Source organism: Xenopus laevis, chromosome 2L (assembly GCF_017654675.1).
Source record: "Xenopus laevis strain J_2021 chromosome 2L, Xenopus_laevis_v10.1, whole genome shotgun sequence".
Taxonomy (NCBI): Eukaryota; Metazoa; Chordata; class Amphibia; order Anura; family Pipidae; genus Xenopus; species Xenopus laevis.
The window spans coordinates 97,662,685-97,690,495 of record NC_054373.1 but is presented as its reverse complement, the minus strand read 5'-3'; the positions used below and the strand labels follow the sequence as shown (position 1 = coordinate 97,690,495).

At 38.6% G+C, this 27,811-nt stretch overlaps 1 protein-coding gene across 1 annotated transcript in view; it reads left to right on the top strand.

Moving 5' to 3' along the window:
- Positions 1-385: 385 nt before the first annotated feature.
- por.L (P450 (cytochrome) oxidoreductase L homeolog) overlaps positions 386-27,811 on the top strand; it is a gene marked incomplete at its 5' end in the record, with an annotated part of 43,901 nt that continues 16,475 nt past the window's right edge. The window contains 4 exon segments of the mRNA NM_001085484.1: positions 386-415; positions 13,142-13,341; positions 26,024-26,072; positions 26,381-26,509. Of these exon segments, the coding sequence (NP_001078953.1) occupies positions 13,154-13,341; positions 26,024-26,072; positions 26,381-26,509 (366 nt within the window).

Sequence of the window (27,811 nt, the reverse complement as noted above, 5' to 3'; positions counted from 1 at the left end):
ACCTCTGACCAACTTTTCTGCTCATTACGTGCCAGGCTTGGCTACACCCCCTCCCACGTTCCTCACCATTCTCTAATAGGCGCAGTACTAGGCTAAGTAATGGGGCGCGTTAGCTTCGTCACGGACTGTACCATATGAAGAACGAGAAGGGGGGGGTGTGACATTTATTTTAGTTTTTGACTGAATGAAATGTAATAATATCAAGAGAGCTCGTTATACTAAATATACTGTTGTTCAGCAACACAATTGTTGCTCTCCATCTTAAACAGACGTGTATTTTAGTTTTAGATGCAATCATAGTCGCCCCCCTTAGATTGGCAGCGGCCTTCTGTCACCTGACTTAGCCCAGCTGCTAAGCCGGGGGCTGTACTATTAACTTGTTCTCATTCGGTGGCGTTCGCCGTAGAATACAGCGGTAAGTGAGAGTGTTCTAGTTCTTTTGTTTGTTTAACGCTTTGTATTCTTTGTATTATTTTGCTTCCGACTGGCTGAGGCCCTTTCTTCGCTGTCATGGAGACCTGTCCCTTTCTGCACTGAGCTCATGGCTTGCCCTGGCCCCTAGTACCATGTAGGCTTCCGTCTGAATATTTGTAACCACATGTCTTTGGAATGTTTCAGCCATTTGGCTGAATCTGACGTGTGATTCACTTGCTAACACTGTTTCAACTACACACCAACATATATTTGATCTGTTTTAAATGTGTTGGTTAAAAAATGCTGTTGCCATGAGTTACTGTCCAGATGCAAAGGTGTCTATTGGCCACCAATCAGAAAGTGGCTTTTCAGGTTAATCGTGTCATTGTCACTTTCATAATGACAGGCCTAATGTGATTGGGGGGTTGCTAATTGAAATGCACATTTAATCCTGTTGTGGGGCATTCTTGCCTGTGTGATAATGCAAGTGTAACTTTGCTTCATGGCTATTATCAGTTTTACCTATTTTACCTGGCCTGAAGCTTTCAGATGACAGAACTTTGTGGGAAAAAAAACCTGCTCATGTGGCAGTGTTTTAAAGGGCTGGTTCACCTTTGAGATAACGTTTCGTATGATGTATAGAGTGATATTCTTTTTCAGTTTTTTTTTTTTTGGTTTCTGAATTATTTTGCTTTTTAGTCAGCAGCTCTCTAGTTTACAGTGTCGGCAATCGGGCTGCTAGGGTCCACCCTAGCAACAGTGCACTGATTTGAATAAGAGACTGGAATATTTATAGTAAAGGAGCTGAATAGAAAGATCAGGAATATCCATTTCCAATAGATTTGAAGCCTTGCAGAGCATTTGTTTTTTTAGAAGGGAGCCGGCAATGCCCATTTGAAAGCTGCAAAGAGTCAGAAGAAAAACGCAAATAACTATATAAAACATTAAAAAATAATGAAAACCAATTGAAAAGTTGCTTAGCATTGGCCATTCTATAACATACTTAAAGTTGCCTTAAAGGAAAACTATACCCCCCAAACAATGTAGGTCTCTCTAAAAAGATATTGCAGATATTTTACCCATATGTAAAATCCTGCTTCATGTTAATAAACTATTTTCATAATAATATACTTTTTTAGTAGTATGTACCATTGGGTAATCATAAATAAAAAATTGCCATTTTAAAAAATAATGGCCATCCCCTGGGATTGTACGATTCACAGTGCACACAAACGCACCAAATAAATCTTACATGTTAGGTTACATGAGCCAATTAACAGACGGAGTTGTGTCTTTTGCTTCCACACTTCTTCCTGTTACAGTTAGAGTTGTAGTATTTCTGGTCAGGTGATCTCTGACACAGTACCCAGACCATCATGAAATGGTGGTTGAAGGCAAGAGATCTAAAAGTGTAATATTTACTTAAATATATATTCCAGAGGTTAAAGGGATACTGTCATCGGAAAACATGTTTTTTGTAAAACACATCAGTTAATAGTGCTACTCCAGCAGAATTCTGCACTAAAATCCATTTCTCAAAAGAGCAAACAGATTTTTTTTATATTCAATTTTGAAATCTGACATGGGGCTAGACATTTTGTCAATTTCCCAGATGCCCCCAGTCATGTGACTTGTGCCTGCACTTTAGGAGAGAAATGCTTTCTGGCAGGCTGCTGTTTTTCCTTCTCAATGTAACTGAATGTGTCTCAGTTTTTACTATTGAGTGGTGTTCTTAGATCTACCAGGCAGCTGTTATCTTGTGTTAGGGAGCTGTTATCTGGTTACCTTCCCATTGTTCTTTTGTTTGGCTGCTGGGGGGAAAAAGGGAGGGGGTGATATCACTCTAACTTGCAGTACAGCAGTAAAGAGTGATTGAAGTTTATCAGAGCACAAGTCACATGACTTGGGGCAGCTGGGAAATTGACAATATGTCTAGCGCCCCTTGTCAGATTTCAAAATTGAATATAAAAAAATCTTTTTGCTCTTTTGAGAAATGGATTTCAGTGCAGAATTCTGCTGGAGCAGCACTATTAACTGATTCATTTTGAAAAAAATGTTTTTTCCCCATGACAGTATCCCTTTAAGACAGAGTAAGCAACACAGTGAATGTATATATGAAATAATAATGAATATGAAGATATTATTATGAAGCCAATGTTTGGCTTATGCTTTTCTTTTTCGTATACACCTCCCCTTCCCCTATCCCATTTTTGTTTTTTGTATTCCTTTCCTAAAACTTTTCTTTTTTTTTTCTTTCTGAAAAAATAAAGAATTATAAAAAAAATAAATACAAAATAAATATATATTCTAGTTCGGTAAGATTCTTTCATATGCCACTTAATTTGATATTAATCTGTTTCTTAAGTATTCATTTTGGGGGGGTATAGTTTTCCTTTAAAGGCGAACCACCCCTTTAAGAGGTACAATATCTGGCACTGGGTATTGACTCTGGCATCCTTGCCCCATGATTATTGGTGAAATTTGCCCAGTTCAGGCCCAGAGTATTCAAAATGTATTTCTAGTTAAATAACTGTTGGGGAAGATGATGTTAAGGATCTCTGGCATATTTTACAAATATTTTAAACATTTAAAACACACTGCCAAGGCATTACTGACAGAAGCAGATCTTTAAACCCCTGAGCCCCCCGACACAAATGGCATGACTTTCTTTCACTTCTGTGTATTGTTATCCTGACTAGGTCAGGCATTGGCAACCTTTGGCAGTCCAGATGCTACACAATAGAATCTTCCAACTTCCCTTTATCTCTTGAGAAACTGAATAATTTCTTGGAATTGTACTTTTGCAACTTTTGTACCAAAGGTCGCCTATGGTTTAACCATATTACAAATGCTTGTGTGTAGACTGCAAGCAAATAGAACTACCTAAAATAGTTCCCACCCCACTCTCCCATACACACCAATGATAGTGCATGATACTATTTCAGTAGCGAACTGGAATTGTAAATGTAAAAACACTTTACATTTTCAATACAACAAAACAATGCCAAAAGCAGAATTTGCCAGTTTTTCTATATGCAGATATATTACAAGACATCAATGTTAAGTTAATAATACATGGCAGTATTTTTTTTTATCTAGTTCTGGTGGGCTCCTGTGTCAGCCATGTATTCATTTACAGAAGGGGCCTCATTTTAATATTCATGTTATTGGTGGTATTATCACACAAGCGCATCCAAGTGCCGAACACAGGTGGAGCACATCATGTTGCATTCCATTCATTTTTAGCCAATTTTCCACTTGTATTCATTCTACACTTTTTCTGTTAAGGTTAGAGTCTAGAGAGCAATGTAGCCCTACATTTTTCTGTAGGTTAATAACAGTTGAAAAAGGAGATCTTAAAGACCTCTGGCATATCTTACAAATACAAGTACAGGACCTGTTATCTGGAAACCCATCATCCAGAAAGCTCTGTCCATCTCCCATAGACTACATTATAATAAAATAATTAAAACATTTTTAAATCATCGTGTTTTTTTTTTCTCTGTAATAATAAAACAATACCTTGTACTTGATCCCAACTATGATGTAATTAATCCTTATTGCAGGCAAAACTATCTTTAATGTAATTCTTTGATTTAGTTAATGTTAAAATTATGTTTTAGTAGACGTAAATATATGGTGATCCAAATTACAGGAAACCCCCTTATCCAGGACTGTACGTCAAGATGCATTTTGACTGCTGAGTAGTACTCGTGACATGCTGCATGCAGAGCTACTTTGTCAATGGTGGTTATACTCGCCTATCTGGTTGTGGTTAAGATAGAGCTGTGATGCACTTTTTCAGACTTTCAAGTATTTCTTAAAGGGCTTGTTCACCTTTAAATTAACTTTTAGTATGGTGTAGAGAGTGATATTCTCTACTTTGCAGTCTCAATAATCTGTTTGCTATGGTCCAAAATACCTCAGCAACCATTAATTGACTTGACTAAGAGACTGGAATATGAATAGGGGCCTTAATAGAAAAATGAGTAGTAAAAAGTAGCAATAACAATACATTTATAGCCTTACAGAGCATTTGTTTTTTAGACAGAGTCAGTGACCCCCATTTGAAAGTTGGAACAAGTCAGGAGAAGAAGTCAAATAATTCAAAAACTATAATAAAAATAAACGAAAGCCATTTGAAAAGTTGTTTAGAATAAGCAATTCTATAACATACTAAAAGTTAACTTAAAGGTGAACCACTACTTTAATCGCGACATGGAAGTCTCCTGTCTGGTCATCTCTTGTTGGGCACATATTGTATGGAATTTGTACTTGATTCTGCATGTATTTTTGTGATAGAAACTATTGTGAAGCAGAAAAAAGTCTGACCTAGCATGACCTAGAGGTTAGGCCTATAAGTTGACAAACTGCATATATCTCAAACCACTTAAAGGAACAGTAACATCAAAAAATGAAAGTGTTTTAAAGTAATGAAAATATCATGTACTGTTGCCCTGCACTGGTAAAACTGACCTGTTTGCTTCATATTAGTTCATATAAACAAACTGCTGTGTAGCAATAGCGGGCATTGAAAAAAGGCTATATGGCACAGGTTAAATATTGGAGAACAGATGACACCATTATGTTCTACAGAGTTTATTATGCAAACAATAGTAGTGTTTCTGAAGCAAACCCAGCAGTTTTACCAGTGCAGGTTTACATTACGTTATACTTATACTGAGTAAGTTTGCATCAGTTACATTTTTAGTTCCCTTTTAAGTTTTAAAGCTGTTGCTCCTGTTAGAATAAAACTGCACCATTAATAGGACTTCTTCCCCTTTGTAGATCTTTTCCTCGGCCCTGAGCCAGTGAGCATGCACAGTAGTGAGAAAAGCCGCCTCTGTAAATCAAGTTCATATTTTCACTCTAATGTGTATGCTCACTCGGACCAGAACAATGGAAAAAGAGATGGCAGCGGAATGAAGATCCTGCAGTAGTGCTCTGGGTCAGCACACTTTTTAGCAAACAGGAGATCTAGTTCAGGGTATTGGGTAATTGATTGCAATCACTGAAATTGTAAACTGGAGAGCTGGTGAATACTGATGAGTGAATAAATTCGCCAGGCATTGATTCCGTGCTTCGCGTCAGCAAGTAAATTTGCGAAACTGCGAGGAAAATTTGCCAGCGAAAAATCCGCTGTGACCACAAAATACATATAGACAAATACAAGAGTCCTCTGCACTCTACCCATTATCAACATTTTGTGCATATATATATAACTATAACAAACAAGGGAAAGTTGTGCTCACCACTAATTTTTAAAACCATTAGGCGGGGGTGCAATGAGGGTGTGACCACAAAATACATATAGACAAATACAAGAGTCCTCTGCACTCAACCCATTATCAATATATTTAAGACAGAGACATTTTGTGCATACTGCTACTGAAAAATGCCTTACCCTTTAAACAAAACAGGGATTGTTTGTCCATATATTGCAATATATTTAAGCTGGCCAACTACGTCAGTCATCCCATAATGAAGTAATAGAATTCTCAATGAATCAGATGAAAATTGAGCGTAGGACTGGACAGATATGGGATGACTTTGACGTAGTTGGCCAGCTTAAATATATTGCAATATATGGACACACAATCCCTGTTTTGTTTAAAGGGTAAGGCATTTTTCAGTAGCAGTATGCACAAAATGTTTCTGTCTAAAATATATTGATAATGGGTTGAGTGCAGAGGACTCTTGTATTTGTCTACAATTATTTTGACTCCCATTGACTTCAATGCATTTGGCAAATTTTTCGATGTTTCGCAAATTTTTCTGTAAATTTGAGAATTCGCCCATCACTACTACTGAATAAAAAGCTAAATAACTCAAAAAACACAAATAATAAAACATTAAAACCAATTGCAAATTGCCTCAGAATATCACTCTCTACATCATACTAAAAGTTACCTCAAAGGTGAACAACCCCTTTAAATTATTGTTTATTTTAATGTGTGCCTCAACTAGCTGCAGAACAAAGTATATGTACTTTGGATAACGTGTATTGAATCTAAGCAAATTTGAGTGGCAACATTTGGAAGCAGATTGGTATGTTGTGTAATAGGTAAAGGGGCTGCTGAGTTTAAATACTTTACTGACACGTCTTTATATGTAATATATTTTGGCATCTTCCTGCTGTTGGCTGTATTCCTTTTAAAGAATTTGGAACATCTCGGTCTGCACAATAAGTGCTGCTATTTTGTAATCATTTATTTGTGTATTTTTCAGAAAGTTTAACACTCATAAATATGTTGCGTGTTAGTACTGGCTAATATCCAGAAGTTAGCGCTTGCCCTTTGAAGGCAACTTCACGTAACTTATATGCTATACCCGTGATTATTTACCTTTACTCCATGAAAAGGTATTTTCAGGCACTTCGGCCCTCAGGAGAGATGATTACTCAAGGGTGATAAAGTGCCCAGTCTGCCAACAACCTTAACTGCACACCGAAAGTCGAGTTGCTTCTATAGAGAATGACTTCTGGTGCTCAGGCATCTTCAGATTTAGAGTTTTTCACTGCTCTAAGGCTGTGGTGGCCTTGGGCTGGTATAAAACCCCAAAATGCAACGTATGGCATTTCAATGCTATGTCTTTGTTAAAAAGCACCTATCACCCAAAAATGTCTTCTTCACAGGAGGTTCCAGCCAGTACAGTCTGCCCTCTGGTTGGGTGGAACAATAGGTTTTATCCTCCAAAAAAAAACCTCACCAAGAGCTCCCTTCGGTGCAGTTGCCTTACTGCTTCAGGGGGTGGGGCATTTTTTGGGTGGGTCGCAAGCAATTGTTTCACCCAACCAGAGAGCTGGCTCTCTTAGCCTGCACCTCTGTTAGGGGAAACAATTTTAGGGTGACAGGTGCTCTTTAAGCTTTAGTTCTTGTTTTAAATTTCAGGGAGAAACAAGAATTAGAAAAGTAAATAAAATAAAAAGGAAAGCAATTGTTTGAGGGATACTTTTGGATCATTTGTTAAAGGGGTTGTTCAGTTTCACACAACCAATATTCAGTTAACATAACATAAGTTAACATTGCTTAGGGGGTTATTATCAAAGGTCGAATGTTTTTTGTTTTTTTTTATATACCTTGAATGAACTCACAATTCGAACGGTACCTTAAATCTCTAATTAATCCAAGTTTTTGGCCAGTCGAGTTAATCAAGTTTTCATGCAAAATCCTCCAAAAAGACCTCAAACATCATGAAGGCTATTAACATCTTCAAATGGACCTTTGCCATAGACTGCTACATGACCTCTACCGGTTTTAGATTTTCGTATTTCCAGGGTGGGGGTTTAATAAATCTTGAAAAAGATTTTTTTTTAACCATAACAAATAAAACACCTCAAAAAATCAAATTTTCGTGGAAAACACTACTCGAACCTTAATTACTAACTCCCTTAGTTTGGATAAACTTGTGACATCAATTCTGGTTGTGAGTGGGTGGAATATATGAGATGTGAGTAGTGATGCTGGTAACATTACTCTAAAACTAAAGAAACTGCACTGCACCATGGATTAAACCTCGCAGCTAAGTGACTTTTTAATGTGCCGAAGACTCTTTTTATATGCGAGTACAATACGTTTTTACTTTTTATGATAATAATGCAAATTACTCTGTGGGCGCTGTCCCTGCTGTTTAATTGTTTTATAGAAGAGCAGCTTTGGCATCTGCTGCTCAGGATTGACCTATGTTTTCCTGTTGCTAGGGGGCCTGTAAGTAGTCATTTTTGCTGCACAACCAAAAATTAAGAGACTCCACCCAGATTCCCTTCCATGCAGTTTCCCTAGGGTGTATTATACTGACCTGGTGGTTTAAAAGACACACTTTCTTTTAACCATTTGCGTGTTGGAACATTTAAAGGAATTGTTCAGTATTAAAAATAAATATTGGGTAAATAGATAGGCAGTGTAAAATAAAAATGTTTCTAATAGAGTTAGCCAAAAATGTAATGTATAAAGACTGGAGTGACTGGATGTGTAACATAATAGCCAGAACACTACTTCCTGCTTTGCTGCTCTCTTGGTTTCCACTGATTGGTTACCAGGCAGTAACCAATCAGTGACTTGAGGGGGGGCACGTGGGACATAACTTTTTGCTTTTGAATCAGAGCTGTATGTTGAGGATCAATTGCAAACTCACTGAACAGTTATGTCCCATGTGGCCCCCCCTTAAGGGTAGGACTATACAAACGATTCCGATGTGCTGTGACAAAAATAAGGTAAAAGATAGAATTGACGCATGGTGTTGCAGCGTTTATCCAACGCGACACGACTGTCCGATGCAGACGCTGCATGCTGCGTTTTGTCGCAGCGCGTTGGATCGCGCCGGAATCGTAGTCCTACCCTTAAAGTCACTGACTAACTCCGAGTTAGATAGCTGCAAAGCAGGAAGTTGTATTCTGTTATGTTAGAAATCTGCTCACTCCAGCCTTTATACATTACATTTTTGGCTAATTATATTAGAAACATTTTTATTATTTTATTTTTACAGCCTATTTTCCCAGTTTTTATTTTTACACTGAACTGTTCCTTTAAAATTAATTTACCTATGTACAGTATACACACTTTTATTTTCTGCACAGTTAACTGTGTGTGTGCTGGAACACTGAAATTTTGGTAAGAGAAAATACTTTTTTCATATACCCGAGTATAAGCCGAGTTTTTCAGCATCCAAAATGTGCTTAAAAAGTCTACCTTGGCTTATACTCGGGTCAGCATTACCAGACCAACAGTACACTTGGGGAGAGACTGCAATATCCCACAATGCCCTCTGTTGGTTATATGAAAGAATAACAGTGACTGCAATATCACACAGCGCCATCTGTTGGTTATATGAAAGAATAACAGTGACTGCAATATCACACAGCGCCATCTGTTGGTTATATCAAAGAATTACAGTGCGCCCTCTGTTGGTTATATGAAAGAATAAGTGACTGCAATATCACACAGCGCCATCTGTTGGTTGTATGAAAAAATAAAAGTGCGCCCTCTGTTGGTTATATGAAAGATTAACAGTGACTGCAATATCACACAGCTCCATCTGTTGGTTATAGGAAAGAATAACAGTGCGCCCTCTGTTGGTTATATTAAAGAATAACAGTGACTGCAATATCACACAGCGCCATCTGTTGGTTATATGAAAGATTAACAGTGACTGCAATATCACACAGCGCCATCTGTTGGTTGTATGAAAGAAAAACAGTGTGCCCTCGGTTGGTTATATTAAAGAATAACAGTGACTGCAATATCACACAGTGCCCTCTGTTGGTTATATGAAAGATTAACAGTGACTGCAATATCACACAGCGCCCTCTGTTGGTTATATGAAAGAATAACAGTGACTGCAATATCACACAGCGCCCTCTGTTGGTTATACGAAAGATTAACAGTGATGGCAATATCAAACCGCACCCTCTGCACATGGTAGTGGGACAGTGGGACAATGCACACCGTAATCCGTTTGGCAATTCTCTGTCACCATCAACTTTGCAAAGAAGTCTGGGGGGTCGCTTTGGCAGAATGTGCGCTGCTGGGATTCAGGGCTGTAGTTGTGTCTAGGCTTATAATAGAGTCAATAAGTTTTCCCAGTTTTCGTAGGTAAAATAGGTACCTCGGCTTATACTCGGGTCGGCTTATACTCGATTATATACGGTAACCCTTTTTTTTAATTAATTAATTTATTTTTTTAACATTAATTCCATGCAACAATGTCACAGGTAGTCAATATATGTGAGCAAAAGTTATGCATGGGACCATGTCCAGGCCAGCAAAGCACATTTAGTGGGTGGCAGGCTAAGCTTTGCCGCAATGTTACTATTCCACATCTACCGACGGCTTATTTATATACTTGTCTGCCTGCCATAGCACCTATTGTGGCATCAGATGCCAGGGCATGAGTATATAAATGAGACTGCGATGGGTTAGGTGCAGGTCGAGCTAGGGCTAGTTAGTGTCAAGTGGAGATTGGCTAGTAAACAAGAGCAATACTGTTTTGTGAATATATGACTTTAAAGAACGAAAGCTACAAAGACAGTTTATTGTCAATAGATTAGCCACAGTGGTGCAAGCTATAAGACTATATTTATTCTGCAGAATGCTTTACCATACCTGAGTAAACGGCTCTAGAAATTCTGTTTTTTTAGTATGACATCTGGCATAGTAGCTTGGTGTGACATCTGCCTAAAGCCTCTCCCTGCTCACTCATAACTTTGGGCTCAGATTACAGCAGGGAGAGGAGAAGGGAGGGGGAGAGAGGAGCAAACTGAGCATGCTCAAGCCCCAGCCCTGTAGGTTTATGCTGAAAACAGAAAGTCTGATACAGAAGCCCATGTGTACACAATAGAAGGAAAGAAATGCTGTGTTTCTCTTAACAGAGGACTCAGAGCAGCATTCATTTGAGGATTTACTGGTGTATTTATATAGACCTTTCTGATCAAGCTTACTTAGTTTTAACCTTTCCTTTGCCTTTTAAAGAAAAAATGCAATCTATAAATATATGCTTTGCAACTCAAGTTCCATGCTGAATTGTCTACTGTATACGTGATCAAATTGGGCAAAGATCTGCACATATGACAACCTGGCTAGATCAGTGGCTATGAAAGACCATCAAGTATGTTGTTTGAAAATGGCTTTGTGCATTCTTCAGATTTGCTTCTGTGCAGTGGTGGTCGGATGCTACTGCAGTTGCTCTATGGGACTGGGCAATCCCATCTTCTATTGGGATCAGTTTCTGCTTCTTGGTGGCAAAGTTTACAAATAAACAGAACTGCAGTGTTACAGTGGTTACTTTGATGTGATCATGTCTTCATTTTGCTGAGTAACGATTAGGGTTTGAATATGGAAAGAAGCTGGTGGTGGTTGAAGGAATGATAAATCACAATAGCGTGATCATGTGGTTTCCTTCCCTTTTTCTTTTTTTGTGCATGTTTGACGTAGCATGAGTAAGTATTTTTTGTAAAAGTGCTTGGCAGGGCATCTTCTGTAAAAATGCATACTGAATTGGTAAATTAATAGTCAAAATTTGGCATCCAAGGTACCATGCTTTTTACTTTTGCATTTGTCTTTGGTGCTTTTATGTGTGTGAATAATAAAGGAATAATGTAATAAAGGAAAACTGCTTCTGCTAACGGTGTGGTTTATATGTATTTCATACAGAGAACTTGCTGACTTTAACTGGCCGTACATTATAAGTCCCGCTCATTTGGTATGGTTGCCAAACAAGCAGCTTTTTCACTGATATGCCCACCTTGAGGTTGGCCACATTGGGCCCTAGGGCCCAACAATCCGATTACAACATTAGAGATACAGGCCATCTGAGTGAGGACTGCACCAACAAGCCAATGCAGTCCTCACACTGACAAGAATGTTGAACTTTTCCGATCAATATCTGGCCAATTTTCGGCTAGGCCACTTGGCAGTGGCCCATTTATTAGCTGCTGTCTCAGACTGAAGGGACCAAGTCAATGGCTAAATTCTGCCTGTGTATGGCCACATTAACACATCAATTACTATTGTTTATATTTGTTGCATGACCCTAAACCCTTAAGATGGCCATAGAAGCAAAGTTCCGATCGTACGAATTAACGTATGATCGGACTTTCCCATCTCCCGACCCGCCACTAACCATTCGGATCAAAGTCTTACCATTCCGATCAAATAAAGTAGTAAAAGAACAGATCAGCTGATGTTCTGCCTCTGACAGCAATCGTATGATAGTTATGTCTGACCAAGCTAGTGACAGTCTCCCACTGAAAATCATACGATCGGCAATACATGCAGAGATATTATCAGCAGGCGACAGAAATTTTCGAACCTGTCCGATCGACCAAACGACCGATCTCCGCCAGACGAAAAATGTTGGGACTCGCCACACACAGTCCGAAAATCGTATGAATCCACGATTCGTACGATCAGATCGTTGTCTATGGCCAGCTTTAATCTCTACTTATGTTTTCAGAAATGTGATCTTGCTACTGTTTGCTGTTACTAGCTGCAGCATTGAATGGCCACTAGGTGGCTCCCTGGCCCATATTTACCAGTAAACTTATGGTCTAGGTTGGAAACTGTTACCATTGGAGGTCAGTGGGCTGCCTTTTTGGCAAACTAATGCAATGCCTGCGGACTGTAATCCTTTTTTTATTTGTTAAAGTTATGGAGAGAAATTTGAATCTATGATTCAGACACTTTATTTTTGATTTAATTGATTTAATTTTGATTTTAAAGTCACCATAACTAAAATACATTTATGGAATAAGTAAGACAGTAGAGAGTGCTTTCCTCTTTGTTCTGTCTGTGATGTGCTACATTACATGTTTGCTTTGTACTTTGGTCCTTGCTATGACCTTAGTTCCTTGACTTTCTGCAGTACAATTTGTTTGCTTGAAATGTGTTACCTTGACTTTGGGCACAGTGTTCTTGTTTTATATGAACTTTTATTGCTGCTCAGGGCTTCCAAGGACATGCCGTATGTGATTGCAGAATCCATGTGCGCTTCAGCTTTGTATTACTCTCAGCAGTCAGCACTTTGTGTCACACACACACACATACATATGTCATATTTTAAATTTGTGATGTTATAATGCTGCAAATATCATTTTATCTAGAAGATTAATGATAAAACTCAAGTTAATATGTATCAAATTTATTTTTTGTGCCTGGTTTATTAATGTATTATCTTCGTGCTTGTATAGTATTATTTTCTGTAGCTGAGCTTTTTGTTGTATTTTGTTTTTTAGTGCCTGAGAAAGATGGGGGAGTCTTGCACGGAACAAGATATGTGTACATCCGAGCAGGGGAATGGCTCTCCTGAAGAAGCATTTTTCAGTATGGCAGATATGTTTCTTTTGTCTCTCATAGTTGGCCTGCTGACTTACTGGTTCTTTTTTCGGAAAAAGAAAGAAGAGACCATTGAATTCACCAAAATTCAACCCACTGTGTAAGTATCTTTCTTTGATTTTCTACTAGAAAGCTCTAAATTATGGAATGCCAGTCTCCCATAGACTCCATTTTATCCAAATAATCCAAATTTTTAAAAATTATTTAATTTTTCTCTGTAATAATAACAGTACCTTGTACTTGATCCAAACTAAAATATAAATAATCCTTATCTGAATCAAAACCAAGCTATTGTGTTTATTTAATGTTTACATGATTTTCTAGAGTTAAGGGATGAAGATCCAAATTACGGAAAGATCCATTTTTCGAAAAAACCCAGGTCCAGAGCATTCTGGATAACCGGTCTCCTATATGTATGTATGTACAGTATATACATGTATAACAGGGTAATTGAATTTAAAGATCATTACCCCAAAGGTGAATGCCAAAGTAGGCAGTAGTACAGCAGCATTTATTTAGTGAAAGGTGAGCTGAATAGGAAAACACTACCCCTTAGGATAAATTAACCTTTAAAATAAGTGAATTTAAAATGAATTATAATTCTATTCTAAGCACTTTTGCAAATGACATTCATTTTTTAATTCCAATAAGGGATATATTTACTGTTAGTTACAGACAATGAAGTAGTTGAGGAAGTTGTCAGGAGAAAGAAGGATGGTCTGATGCTGTTCTGGTTAGGAGAAACCATGGAAACATCTCTCATCTTTCCTTACCAAAATTCCTGGAATCACTTCAAAATACAATTGATTGACATTTGAGATCTGTACTTGCAAATTATCTGAAAGTTAGGCAATTATGTTCAAGTATTAATCCAAATACTTCCTGTCTGTTTTATACTGGATTCTATGAGTGGTTTGAATTTTGCACTGATAAAGGAAATTTTCACTTTAAATTTATGTATCACGGATATAGCAACAACAGTGGGTGATGCTTCTGTATGGCAGGGCCCTCGTTACAGATTAATGGTTGTTTTTTGTATTTACAGTAAATCTTTATGTTCAGTCGTTACTGTACAGTTCTACAGAATATATTGGTGCTCTATAAATGTTGTGGCTTTTATTATTATTATTATTAATAATAATAATAATATATGATATTGGATATGTGCATGGTTTAAGAATTTTCTAGTTCTGTGTCTGCCCTTTTTCTGGTATCGGGCATTTCAAATGGCATTTTTATTTACCGTGGGCCTCTGATTGCCCTTTCTGTCTTCATGATTCGTTGCTGGAATTTTTAATATCTTTGTATATTTTTTTTTTCCTCGTCTAGAAGTTTGTTCATCTAGATCGAGCACTGATAAAAGAATATGATCATTTTTCAAAAAAAAACCAAACACATTATCCAATCATGGGTGACTCCTTTTGTCTCAAGTATATTGTTATCCCAGAGGCTTGTTAATTAAATGTTTGTGTAATATTTCAATTAACCCCTCCTACTGATACTTGTAGGCTCATTAGTCAATGCTCTTATTGATGTAATGAACCCTTCTTGTCAATGGAGGATCTCTTAATAGGCTACTTCAGAAGACCCAGTTTGTAAGGTAATTGGGCACAGATGTTCAGATCTGAAGCAGGCAAACACGCTTGGATGGAAAGGAGTAGCTAAACTTACCCATTCAACCTACTACTTACCTCGGCTCAACATTTCAAATGTATCCCTCTGCCATACAACCATGTATATTTTCATATTTCACGATGTCTCAACTCCGATGCCCCCATTAGCTAATTTAGTTGGGGTTATATAAAATAGGTGCATAATCACTATAGGAACTTTTAGAAATGTGTTTTTTTTTTTTTTTTTTTTTTTTTTAATCACAGCCATAACATGATGGTTTTGTCTGTGCCTTTTGTGACCAGTTCCCCACCCTGTAGGCTCACAATGTAGTGCAACTCCTCCTTTTTCCACCATGAAGTGATAAATTGTAGGACTTGAAGCCCCATTGCTTTCAATAATGGTTGATTCACTGGAAAGCAGAGGGACATCACGTTTCGGAGGGCTTGCTGTTCACTTAATGGCACTGCAGGAACTGGTCTCTTTGAACACTGACTGTCCTGCTTTTTTTTTTTCAATCTGTAATGCCTGTGAAAAAATAAATACATGAAATAAATAAAATTATCTGTATAGCTAGATATGGGAGTATTGGCATGTGTATGCGATATTATTTTACATTCCTGTTCCAGTATTCTCCTCCAAATGAGAAGGACAGCATTTGGCACACTCCTGTACATTCTTTCTAACCCATTGAGCTTATGATATTTCTGTTGCATGGAGCACCTATATCTTCAGGCTTATACATTTCAGCAAATTTTCTCCCTACATTATAAATTCAATGCAAGGATCTTTAATGCTATATATCTAGGTGGTGCTTTTAAAAAAAAAAAAAAAAAAAAAAGAGAGAGAGAGAGAGAGAGAGAGAGAGAGAGAGAGAGTAATGTAAAACAGAATTGTATCCCTTTTCTCCATGGGACTTAAAAAATAAAAAGACGTTTTTAGGTATAAGTCCCAAACATTATTAAATCAGTTTAAAGGCCCAGAACCAACAGATGGCATCCTGGGGAACATTATACTCTGGTTATCTTTTTTTTTTTTTTTTTTTTAAATAATATTTTTATTCATTTTCAAGTATGCATAACAGGAATGCTGATCATGATACAGTGAATACCGCCGGACCAGGCCAGATATGCAATAGGGGTACAGTGTTTGGGACTAGTAACAAAACTGTAGGTTCTGAAATACACGTGACATGTCACATTTCGAGAATATGCTCTGTTTCCACCATTCTTGCTCTTGTATTGTGAGGCCTTGTTCCATTCGTAGTTGCATTCCATAGTATGCATAATGGGGAAGATGGATAGAGGATAGAAAAGAGAAAATGAACATAAAGTGTAGAGAGGGGAAGCTGATAAGGAATAGAAGTAAGGAAGGGGGGTAGGGAATTAGGGGGTTAAAGAGCAAGCTCTGAGAGGTGAGAAGAAGGGGGGGGTAGAGGGATTGCCTAGCCCAACTGGGTGCTACGCGAGAGTCAAACTACTAACCTGGGTATAGTCAACTTTATCTGGTTTGCGGCAGTCGTGTGGTACGTACACTCCCAAGGCTCCTAGAGTGTGTGTATTAATTTTAAATACTGCATGGCATAGACAAGCCGGTCAGGCCTGTAATATCTAAACCAGAAAGCGAGCTATGCTCACACGGGACATAATTGTTTGCATGAGTCTGAATCAAGGAACTGTAACCAATAGAGCCACTTTTGAGTGTAGCTCTGAAAATCAGTTGAAGAGTCTATTTTCAATTCCTCAAATCTTTGAATTTCCCCCATTTTTTGTATCCAGTCGCTCACAGTAGGGCTGGTAGTTTGTCTCCATTTCATTGGGATGAGAGCTTTAGCTGTGTCTAACATGATGGGAATGAGTGACTTCTTATATGATTTGTTAGAAAGTGGGACATCATGTAAGAGTATTGTTAGGGGATCATCTGCAATCTCTATATCTGTCACTCTCTTGATAATCTGGCGGATTGTGTCCCAGAATATATTTAGAACCGGGCAGTTCAAAAAAATGTGAGTAAGGGTACCTGGATGTTTACCACACCTCCAGCAATTTGGTGAGACTGCGCTATATATTTTGTTTAATTTCGTGGGATATCTGTACCATTTTGTGATTAATTTGTAGTTTAGCTCCTGTAACTTTGCACATCGTGATGATTGGTGGGATCTTTGAATAACTTTGGTCCATTGTTTGTCTGTTATGGCGACAGGAACTTCAGCTTGCCATCTCTCTTTGAGAGTGTTCAGTGGGCTGGGTTTAAGGTCTATAATTTGTTTTATATAGTAGTGATATCGCTTTCTGGGGGGGGTCCTTTTGGGCCCAAATTCTTTCTATGCTTGTGAGAGTTGGTTTACCTTTGTGAGGGGGGAAGGTGGTGTGGATAAAGTGCCGGATTTGTCGGTATTTGAACCTGTCCAGGTCCGACGGTTCTTTATTGTCTAGTATGTCCTCCAAATCTTTCAACTTATGTTGAGTGTAAAAATAGTTAGCTCCTGAGTGTAATTGAAGTCTCCATCCTTTGTAATTATCTAAATTCAGACCTGGTGTAAAGGCTGGGTTGCCTATGACCGGGAAGAGGGGCGTTGGGGAATTTATCCATTTTCCTGATTTAGAGAGATTGTCCCAGGTGTCTAACGTGTATCTTAATTTAGAATCTGATGTGTCTCGATAAGTTCTTTGTGGGTGCTGTAGCCACTGAGCAGCCCATAGAGGGGTCACCAAAGATTCTTGCTCTATGCGTGTCCAAAGTTTAGTTTTTCTATGGAAAGCCCAATCTAGGCATCTGGTTATGATTGTGGCTTGGTGGTAGCTTTTCCAATCTGGGAGGCCTAAACCTCCCTGCATTTTGGCTGAACTTAATGTGTTTCTAGAGATTCTGGGGTTTTTAGCTGCCCAGATGTATCTCTTTGTAGCCGAATATAAAGTTTGGAATGTTCCCTTGGGAGGTGGATATGGTATGGTTTGTGAAATGTATAAAAAGCGGGGCAATACATTCATCTTTAAGGTGTTGATTCGGCCTAACCAGGATAGCGTTTTGTTTGACCAATCACAAAGATCCGATTTGACGGCTTTTAAAAAATCCGCATAGTTTCTGGTGATGGTCTGTTGCGTGTTTGGATAGATTTTCAGGCCTAAGTATGTGAGGAAGTGACTAGATGTTGTAATTGGGAAAGAGTGGGAGAACGCAGTATAGTCTGCCTGGGGGATTGAGATGTTTAGGGCTATACTCTGGTTATCTTTTGACTTGCAAGGACTTGATTCTACCTAGGTTTACAGTTGGGCTTAAAGTGATACTGATGCTAAAAAATGACTTTTTAAAATATGAATGTACATGAAAAGTTACCTATAGGTCATGTTGATCGTTTTTTGCTGAGAGGTTTGTTTTTGTAAGTAATTGTTAGTTGAAGTTTCTAAACCTGACTGCCCCATCTCAGCCTGTGAGTTAAAGTTTCTAATGCTAACGGACTTCTGATGCACAAATATGGTAGCCACCTCATAGAGGAACACAGGGAGTCAAATGGGTAATGTAAAAGCTTTGAGCAAATACTTTATGGCAAAATTATAAGTAGCAAACAAAGCCAATACTATGATAGATGTAAAAATGGTTTTATTTCTGTCAGTATCTCTTTAAGAGTCCATAGGGGCAGAGACACAAGGAAAGATTCAGTGAGATTTCGTTACCCAGCGACTATTCGCCTCTTCTGGCAACTAATCTCCCTTGAAAAGCCTTCCTGCCGGCTAGAATCTAAATCGCGCTTTTCGGTTTGCGAGTTCGCCTCAGGCAACTAAATTTCCCATGTGCCCTTACCCTAAAGGGTGTTCTGGGACATGCTCTGAATTACCCAGTACAGTTTTTTCAGCTTAGTTAGTAAAAGTGTTGCACACTACAGTTTGGCTTGACCAGTTACCCAACACATGTTCATAACTTATCTGGCAATATGCTGATTTAATATGCTCATGATGTTTCTTATGGTGTACCAACCACAAGGATTTAAAGGGTCGTTCACCTTTAAATTAACTTTTAGTATGATGTTGTGAGACAATTTGCCATTTGTTTTCATTTTTTATCATTTGTATTTTTTGGTTGATTTACCTTTTTATTCAGCAGCTCCCCAGTTTGCACCAGCCTTGTTGCTGGGTTCAAATTACCCTAACATACATGCATTGATTTGACTAAGAGACTAAAAAATGAATCTGCATAAAAAAGACTAATAGACTTAGAGTAATTTAAAAGTGGCAATAAGAATACATTTGTAGCTTGCAGAGAGCATTTGTTTTTAGAAGGGGCAGTGACTCCCTTTTGAAAGCTGGAAAGAGTTAGAAGAAGAAAGCAAATAATTCAAAAACTATGAAAAAAAACAAAAACAAACAATTGAAAGTTGCTTAGAATTAGCCATTCTAAAACACATTAAAAAAGTTAACTTGAAAGGTGACCCATTTAGTAACCTGTATGGCCTCTCCTTGTTAGAGGACTGTTGCTGTTGACAGATGTCCACAGAACTGTTTTATAAGCGACAGGATGCAACAACTAAACGTAAGATGTTTTTATATGGGATTCCTTCTGAGTAAGAGGCCCCGTGAGCAGGGCTCTGATATTAACTCCTAAGTGGAAAGGGACAGAGCTGTCTTACAATGCAAAGCTCACGTTACAGGATGTTGGAAAACTATAAACTAGGCCCTCGGGAATTTATTTGCATTTCTGAATGTAATCGGCCCTCCCTTTATGTACAATTAACAATCTCCTTTAGTATATACTTATTTTCTCCAACTTCAGTCAGGATTTTAAAACACCACATCTGTAAAGCCAAACCGAAATGGTTTTCAGAATTCTGTCATTGCAGTTTACATTTTAGTATTTAATTATACTGTTTAAAAACCAAAATATTAAAACCATTCTACTAGATAAGTGTTTGAAGCAGGTTGACTCTCATTAGTTCACATGCAGACCAATGCATTTATAGGTCTCGGTGGTGCACTGGTGGCTTGTCTGCTCGCTTCCAGCAATATCCAGAGAATACTCTAGCCTTTTTATGCTGGGCAATGGCACACTGTACATTTTACCGTATCAAGAAAGAGCAGGCATTTCAAAAGACCAATCTGCCAGACTGACTTGTAAAATGATGGGTCATTTATTAGGGTACATAAGAATACAGCCTTACTCATTTCGTATCTTTTAGACACTTGTGTCTGAAACATACGAAACGCATAAGGCTGTATCCTAATAAACTACCCATCATTTTACAAGTCAGTCTGGAAGATTGTTGTTTTTTTATTTTTTCAAAGTGCCTGCTCTTTCCTAATACGGTTATCCGCTCCTTCAGCTGAAGGTTCAGGGTGGTGCACCTGGACGTCTTTCTACATTTGGTGAGTTTTTACAACTGGAGACCTGAGAATTTTATTATACTTGGTATGCGCTTGTGTTTATTATATACACTGTACATTTTGTCACACATGCTCAGTCTTCTGTGAGGGCAGCAAAGTGTCCAAAAATACCTTTGCATAACATTTAGCATGACTCTCCAGTTCTCAAACATTAGAACCACATAATCTAGGGAAAATGCCTTCACCTGCATAAATCCATATTGGTGGCAAAACAGTTTTATTTAACGGTAACATTTTCCTTTAATTCAATATGGTGATCCAAATGACCGAAACCCAGGTCGCAGGCTTTTGGAATAATTGGTTTCCTAACTGTAAATGTTTGCACTCCATTTGGGGGGTGACTGTAGCCTAAAGTCCTGCATGGAACCAATTTGTAAGACCCAAACCCGCGACCCGGACCGCAACCTACATATTTACCCACTTCGCTCCCCTGTCCGACCCGCAACTGCCTTATCCGCAACCTGCCGACCACCATCAAACAGGAAGTGATGTTGCTGCAAACAGGAAGTGACATCATCAAAAGTGGGCCAAACATTTTGTAAAACTTTAAAAGGAGTAAAATATAGACAATAATACATAAGATAAGAATTTTAGATGAGACCTGCAAACCCGAATCTATACCCGCACCTTAAAATCCTCCCCTCATTCCACAGGGTGCCCACTCTGTTTGTGGGTAACCCACGGGTACCTGACCCGCTGCAGGACTCTACTGTAGCTCATTCTTCCAGATGACTATTCTGAACAATCTGCGGTAGAAATCTGTGCGCTTCATTGTTATAATAGCATCAAATATTCTAAATTGGTTTGAGGTGACTGCTGTGACGGGGCCATTGCAGGACATTCAGCTTTTATGTTCTTGAGTCAATTCAATGTTATTTGGCCTTGTGTTTGGGAACATTCAGCCTGTTTGTTTAGGCAAGTTTAGAAAACTATTATTTTTAAACCAAATTCAAAAAGATCCTCTTGCAGCATTTACCTGTGTTTTGCACCCTTTTTTTTTCAATGAGTTGTTTACTGGTACACTCTTTCTCCCATCTCCACTCCTGAACTCTGTAGCTCCTTTACAGGAATGCTGTAGTTGGTAGTTTATTAGGCCACATGTGGGCTGTATCCTGTCTGTCTGACTGATCTGACTGGGGAGCAGCAAAGTACATTTATAAGGCAGTTAGACCTCAATAGTGCCCTTATACCCTTATGGAAGGTTCTAGAAGGTTTTTAGTAGTCTGTGGAAGATTTGAAAGGTCTTGTAGCAGTTCTCTGAGGTGATTTCTAATATATTAATATTTTGCAACTTTATTTATTATAATACACAAGATTCAGTGAGTCATGTGACAGAAATGACCTCCTGAAGCTCCAATCATAACCAATGACATCATTAAGCTTTGTTTATAAGGTTATAATTTACAGGATATTCATGGCTTTTGTGTATTGTATAACAATTAAGTGAATGGGAAATTGGCTTTACAGGAACAACATGTAAGAATTAAAAGCAAAAAAAGTCCGATCAGCGCTGTAGTCGAGGTATAAGTGTTTGATTGCAGCTCCCACCAAATGTGTCCACCTTGAAGGACTACATGAAAGAGGTTGCAGATATTTCCAAATGTGACTAAATCACACTTATAAAATAAATGGTTGGTAATATACATAATAATGGTGAAATATAATAGAAACTCGTCCGTTCTGCCGACAGGGTCCTTAGTTGTCACCTAATGATAACATTTGGTTGGTGTTGCCTACCAAGATCATGTGAACCAAAAAAAAAGTCTCCAAAACAATTCAGCATGTTCTAGTGATCCAACAAAAAAATTAAAAGTTTTATTGGTTTCACAATCACAATTTGGTCTGTGACATTTTACTATAGATTCCTTGTGAGTCTAATTGATGATACAAGTCGGTAATTTTTAGACAATCTTGGTGCTATGGAAAATGCTGGGTGCTTTATTAGTGAAATTTTTAAGTCAGACACTAAATTGCAACATGGAGCCCAGCAGCCCCTGGCTCAACCAACCTCAACAATTCCTAGAGGCTATAAAAATTACAGCAAAAGTCAATGTGTGTGGGAGGCAAAAGGGGGATCCCGTCTGTGATACAAAACAGTTTCCCGGGAAACCAGATGGTGGCGGAAGGAAGGGGAGTGTGGATTTGCTTGTTCCACACAGATAAAGAGCAAGAAGAGGAAGAAAGGAGAAAGGGGGTGGGTGCTGTGAAGCACTGGACCCTGTGATCATTTACTCTCCATTCCAATTCTTTCTTGCCAGATGCAAAGGATTATTTTACATTTTATTATTTGTTTCCTCTCTCTCCCTCTTACTTTGCCTGTGTTCCTCTCTTGCTGTGTGTGAGCTGCTATTAAGAAGTCAATGAATCCCCACGAGGGGTGCATTGAGAAAGCAGACTTGGAAGTAGCTGCCTCAATGACTGTAACAGTGCCTGCTATTAGCCTGTTGCACACTGCTACTCTCTCCTGCCGGGAGCACTGGAACATGACAAAATGACAGGATGAAAACTTTTTTTGGAAATTGCCGCCAACTTGTGTCGTAAAGTTTTTAGGGTAGCTGTAAAGATCATTCCTTTTTTTTTTCTGAAGAAGAGGGCGAAGATGGGATGTCTCGGCTCAGTCCCTCAAGAAGACCTCAGCTTGGGAAGGTCAGTAGAACACTGTGAAAGGGCCAGAAGGCAATTTTTGTGCAGTTTTGGTCCATTCAGCTATCTGTACATGTAAGAGCAGCAGCGCGAGGGAGGCGAAGAACACTTTGAGGAAAGTTGGACGGAGGCAGTTTCTTGGTTTTTGTGTCTAAAGCTGTTTGAACTTGCTCGTGAGAACTTGAAGCTCATGTTTCTTCTCTTGGGATGTCTGGCTCAGACATGTTTTCTGTAGCACTATTATTATGTACATTTTTCCCTTGTGTTTCTGCTACTTCTTATGTATACACCCTAGGCTGCGTTTGCTTCTTTCTTTTTAATAAAACGTATCCCTGGTGGCTGAATAAGAACAGAGGGTCCCAGGGCAAAAGAGATCAGAGGTACTTAATCCAGTTATCTCTAGTCTGTAGTTCTCACACATTTGAATTTCTGTACAGATTTCCACTTACAGGGTAGAGGTTGAAAGTTGTAGTTTAGACATGGCTAAAGGACTACATTTGTTAAACTTCACAGTTGTTTTCAATTAGATAATCTATTGCTAAGGTATCCCTTTTAACAGGGGCATTTTGGAGCCAACAGTACCTCTGTGAGGCTGGTGGTCTGGGCTAATTGCCCCTAGCATGTAAGAGATTACAGAAGCGAATTCAAGAATAAGGCATATTTATAATTCTTCTGTTTGTCTTCATACATCCAGCTGAATTTTGTACAAAGCTAGGCAGCAGCATTCCATTTCATCTTTGCCTTTAAAAAAAGAAATAGTTGTCGAAAACTGTCCCCCCCAACCCCGCTTCCCTTTCCCGCATAATACAAAAGTTTTAAGTAAAACTTATGCTGCTGTTCTGATCTGTAATTGCTTTGAGAAAAGTTCCTGTTTGGCATTCATGACCCTCAAACTACACATGGAACATATTATCTCTTGCTGTCCTCTGTAAACTTGATGGGGTAAGCTGGCTCCACGCACAGGAGATGAGAACAAAGTAGAGCACAGTTTTGTTCAATATGTTCATATTATTTCAATACTTGTCAGTTCTGCTGTGCACATTGTTCAACTTGTACATTTACATGTGCCAGTGATCCCCAAATGGCAGCCGTAGGTCCCAATGAGACCCCTCTGTGTGCTTCTGTATAGCACCCCCCCTTCATGCTTGAGGCCCTACCAAGAACCTTGCCTTTGTCATGTGACTGCATGGATTTTATTTAGAGCTCAAAAGTATTTGTATGCAGACGTATTGTAAAACAAATTCTGATACCTCAATACAGGGATGCTTTATTGCGTTATTTAGTCTAAAAAATAGTTTATTTTATTATTTGGCTGTTTTGAGTGGTTAGAAACGTGTCACACTTTTTGTTTTTATTTTTTTTTTTTTTGCATAATGCCCATCACTGTCCTATGCAATTTTGTGGTTCACCGTTAATGCTTTCATGCATTTAAAACTTTGTTTGGTTACTCTACTTAACCAGGGTAGATTACTGAGCCACACTGTTAACCACACAGTGGTTAACATTATTGACTTGCAATGGTGGAGGCCTTGGGTTTGATTCAGACTGTCTGAATCGTGTTCTGCTTGTCTTATGAGTTTTCCCCAGACACGTTTGGTTTCCTTACACAATCCAAAAACGTATTGAAAACTTAATTGGTCTCCTAATAAAACTCACCCTGATGTGTATGCATTTGGGTATCTGCTGTTGGAAATTTGGATTATAAGATACATTGAGGTAAGGGTGGGTGTGCAGTTTATGTTCTCTGTTAAAGGTTGTTCATGTTTATATTAACTTTTAGTATGATGTAGAGAGTGGTATTCTGAGACAATTTGCAATGGGTTTTCATTTTTTACTATTTGTGGAGTTATTTAGCTTTTTATTCAACAGCTCTCCAGTTTGCAATTTCAGCAATCTGATTGCTAGGGTCCAAATTACCCTAGCAACCATGCATTGATTTGAATAAAAGTCTGGAATATGATTCGGGGAGTGCCTGTAGCAAAAACAATCTATTTGTAGCCTTACAGGGCATTTGTTTTTATATGGGTTGTCGCCCCATTTGAAAACTGAAAAGAGTCCGAAATAAAATGCAAATACTTTGAAAACTATAAGAAAGAAAAAAATGAAGGCCAATTGAAAGGTTACTTCAAATTAACTATTGTATAACATACTAAAAGTTACCCTAAAGGTGAACCACTCCTTTAAGTGCTATGTAATATGTTAGAGGCTCTAGTGATTGGTGAATCTGACCCGTTCTGCATCGCTGAAATGCTTTAAAATGTATGGGCGACAATTTTTTTTTATTTTTTACCCATTGGACTCTGGACGTCATTTTTGCTGCGAAACTTAGCGAAAAATTTCGCTCATCGCTATAGAGCTTTATAAAAAAAAAAATATTGTACCTATAGTGACTTCATGTGATTTTAGAGTTGAAGTATGTCCATGGCCAAAGCAGTGTCCAGGACAACGGGCACATTTTCCCACACTGTGGGAAGGCTATATTCCTATATCTCCCATATTACCAAAAATTAGAACTGAACTGAGTAATGAAACAAATAAAAAGTTGCATAATACAGTTAGGTGCATATATCATTACCTTATGAACCTTATAATAATGTTTCCCAAATACATTTTTTTGATTCTTTTCAGGCCTGTAGAGTTATGCAACCTGAAATCCAGAATGCTCCTAATTATGGAAAGATTATCTCCAATAGAGTCTATTTTTAGCAAGTTATTAAAATTTTTGAAATTTTCATTTTTACCTGTAATAATAAAAACACATACCTTGTACTTGGTCTAGCTAATTGTTTACGTGCTTTTGAGGACTTGAGGTATGGTGGTCAAAAAACGAAAAGACCCCTAATCCGGTTAACACCAGGTCCCCAAGCATTTCTCCTGTTTGCTGTAGTTAAGTACAGGGTTTTTCACCTTTTGAGCAGACCCTTTTGAGTCAGGCAAGATTATTTGGTCACTGCTTTGTTGTCCAGGGGATTCAGCGATTAGGAGAAACTGCCACATTGGTTTTCATTATCAGGATCGCGAAAATGCAAAAAAAATAAATAAAAATTGACCACATTCTTTTTTTTTTTTTTTTTTTTAATAACTGTAAATGTACGACTTGGGGGTAGATCATTGGGTAAAATTGCCAAGTCATATTGTTATATGTTTTTACAGGAATAACTCTGTTCGAGAAAGCAGTTTTATCGAAAAGATGAAAAAGACCGTAAGTCTTGCTCTTAAAATTATTGCTGATTTTACAGGCATAAAATGAAAGACACTGTATTCACAAGTCACATAGCAAAATGTTGGTGTGTTTTTGTTGTATATTAAACTGTGCATATGGGATAAAGATGCTTTTACACTAGTCATGAAAATTCAGGGTGGGAGAAATGTTTATTAAATTATCTTGCAGAAAGTAAAGTCCTCTCTACCAAGACATTCAGTTGCTCGTAAACACTTCAGCAAAGTGGATGTGTTTGTAGAGAGATAGGTGATCTATATTATTCGTATTTATTTATTTTTTCTTTCCAGGGAAAAAACATTGTAGTATTCTATGGTTCTCAGACTGGAACAGGAGAAGAATTTGCCAATCGACTGGCCAAGGATGCTCACCGATATGGCGTGCGTGGGATGGCTGCTGACCCAGAAGAATTTGAAATGGTGAGTTCATAGTGCTTTCCTATTGTAATTAAAAGCCACATTAAGCAAAATTTGGCTGTTTACGCCAAAATGATTTTCACGTGAGTATGTTTTACTATTTATGTTCAAAAGTTTGGAAAACACTGCCTTTTCTTGAAGCCTAACATACAGTCCTTCAAATCTGCATGATAGGGAGCTGACTCATCTGTAACCAGATATCTGTTGGGCAGGCCATTATTTCAAAACACATGATTGCCTAGAAGCTGCTGCCTCTGTCTGTATTTAAATTTAGGTCCCTGTGTGGCAAGTTTAATACTGTTGATTTGGGGCTTCGATTTTATTGAGATTTTCTAGAAACCTTTCCTATAGGGCAGGGCTGTCCAACTTGCGGGCCGCATGGCCCCCCACATGCTGTGTCTGCTTACCATATGTAAGATTTAAAAGGTATCATTCCAGAGATAAACTGGCCCCTGCATTGTTTAAACCTCAAATTCAGACTGTAATCCCCTGTATTGTTCACACCTGTGACCCCCCCTGTATTGTTCACACTTGTGACACCTCTATTGTTTATATTAGGATGCACCGAATCCAGGATTCGATTTGGATTCGGCCGAATCCTTCTACCCGGGCGAACCGAATCTGCATATGCAAATTAGGTGTGGAAAGGGAAATTGTGCAACTTTTTGTCACAAAACAAGGAAGTAAACAATGTTTTCCCCTTCCCAGCCCTAATTTGCATATGCAAATTCGGATTCGGTTTGGTGTTTCGCCGAATCCAAAATAGTGGATTCCCTAGTTTATATCCTAAAGGCCTGTACTGTTCACACCTGAGACCCAGACTGAAACTGCCCACATTGTTCACCTGTTCACACCTTGTTCAAAAACCTGTTCACACCTTATTCAAAATGCTATTGGGGCCAGGGGCGCTCCACCAATGAGGCGAGTTGAGACACTCGCCTCAGGCGGCAGCGCCCCCTGGTTGCCAGGGGCGGCAAAAATACCGCTCCTGGTAACTAAGAGCCGAATTTCCGGTTTTCAAACCGGAAATTCGGCTCTTCTAGTGCAGAGAGCGCTATTGCGCTCTCTGCACTAAGCGTCGCGGACCGCCCCTGCCCTCTCCGGCGCTATAAAGGTTAGTGCCATGGGGAGGGGTGGGGGCGGCGAAAGAAGGCCGCCTGCCTGGGGCACCAGCACTGTGTCACTGTATGTAGTACTCATTAGAATGATAGCTTTCCCTGTCTCCTGCTCTTTTCTGCCTTCCCTTCCTGTGTGTGCCATTCTCTGGTTGCCCAGTGCTGCTTGTGTGTGCCATTCTCTGCTTGC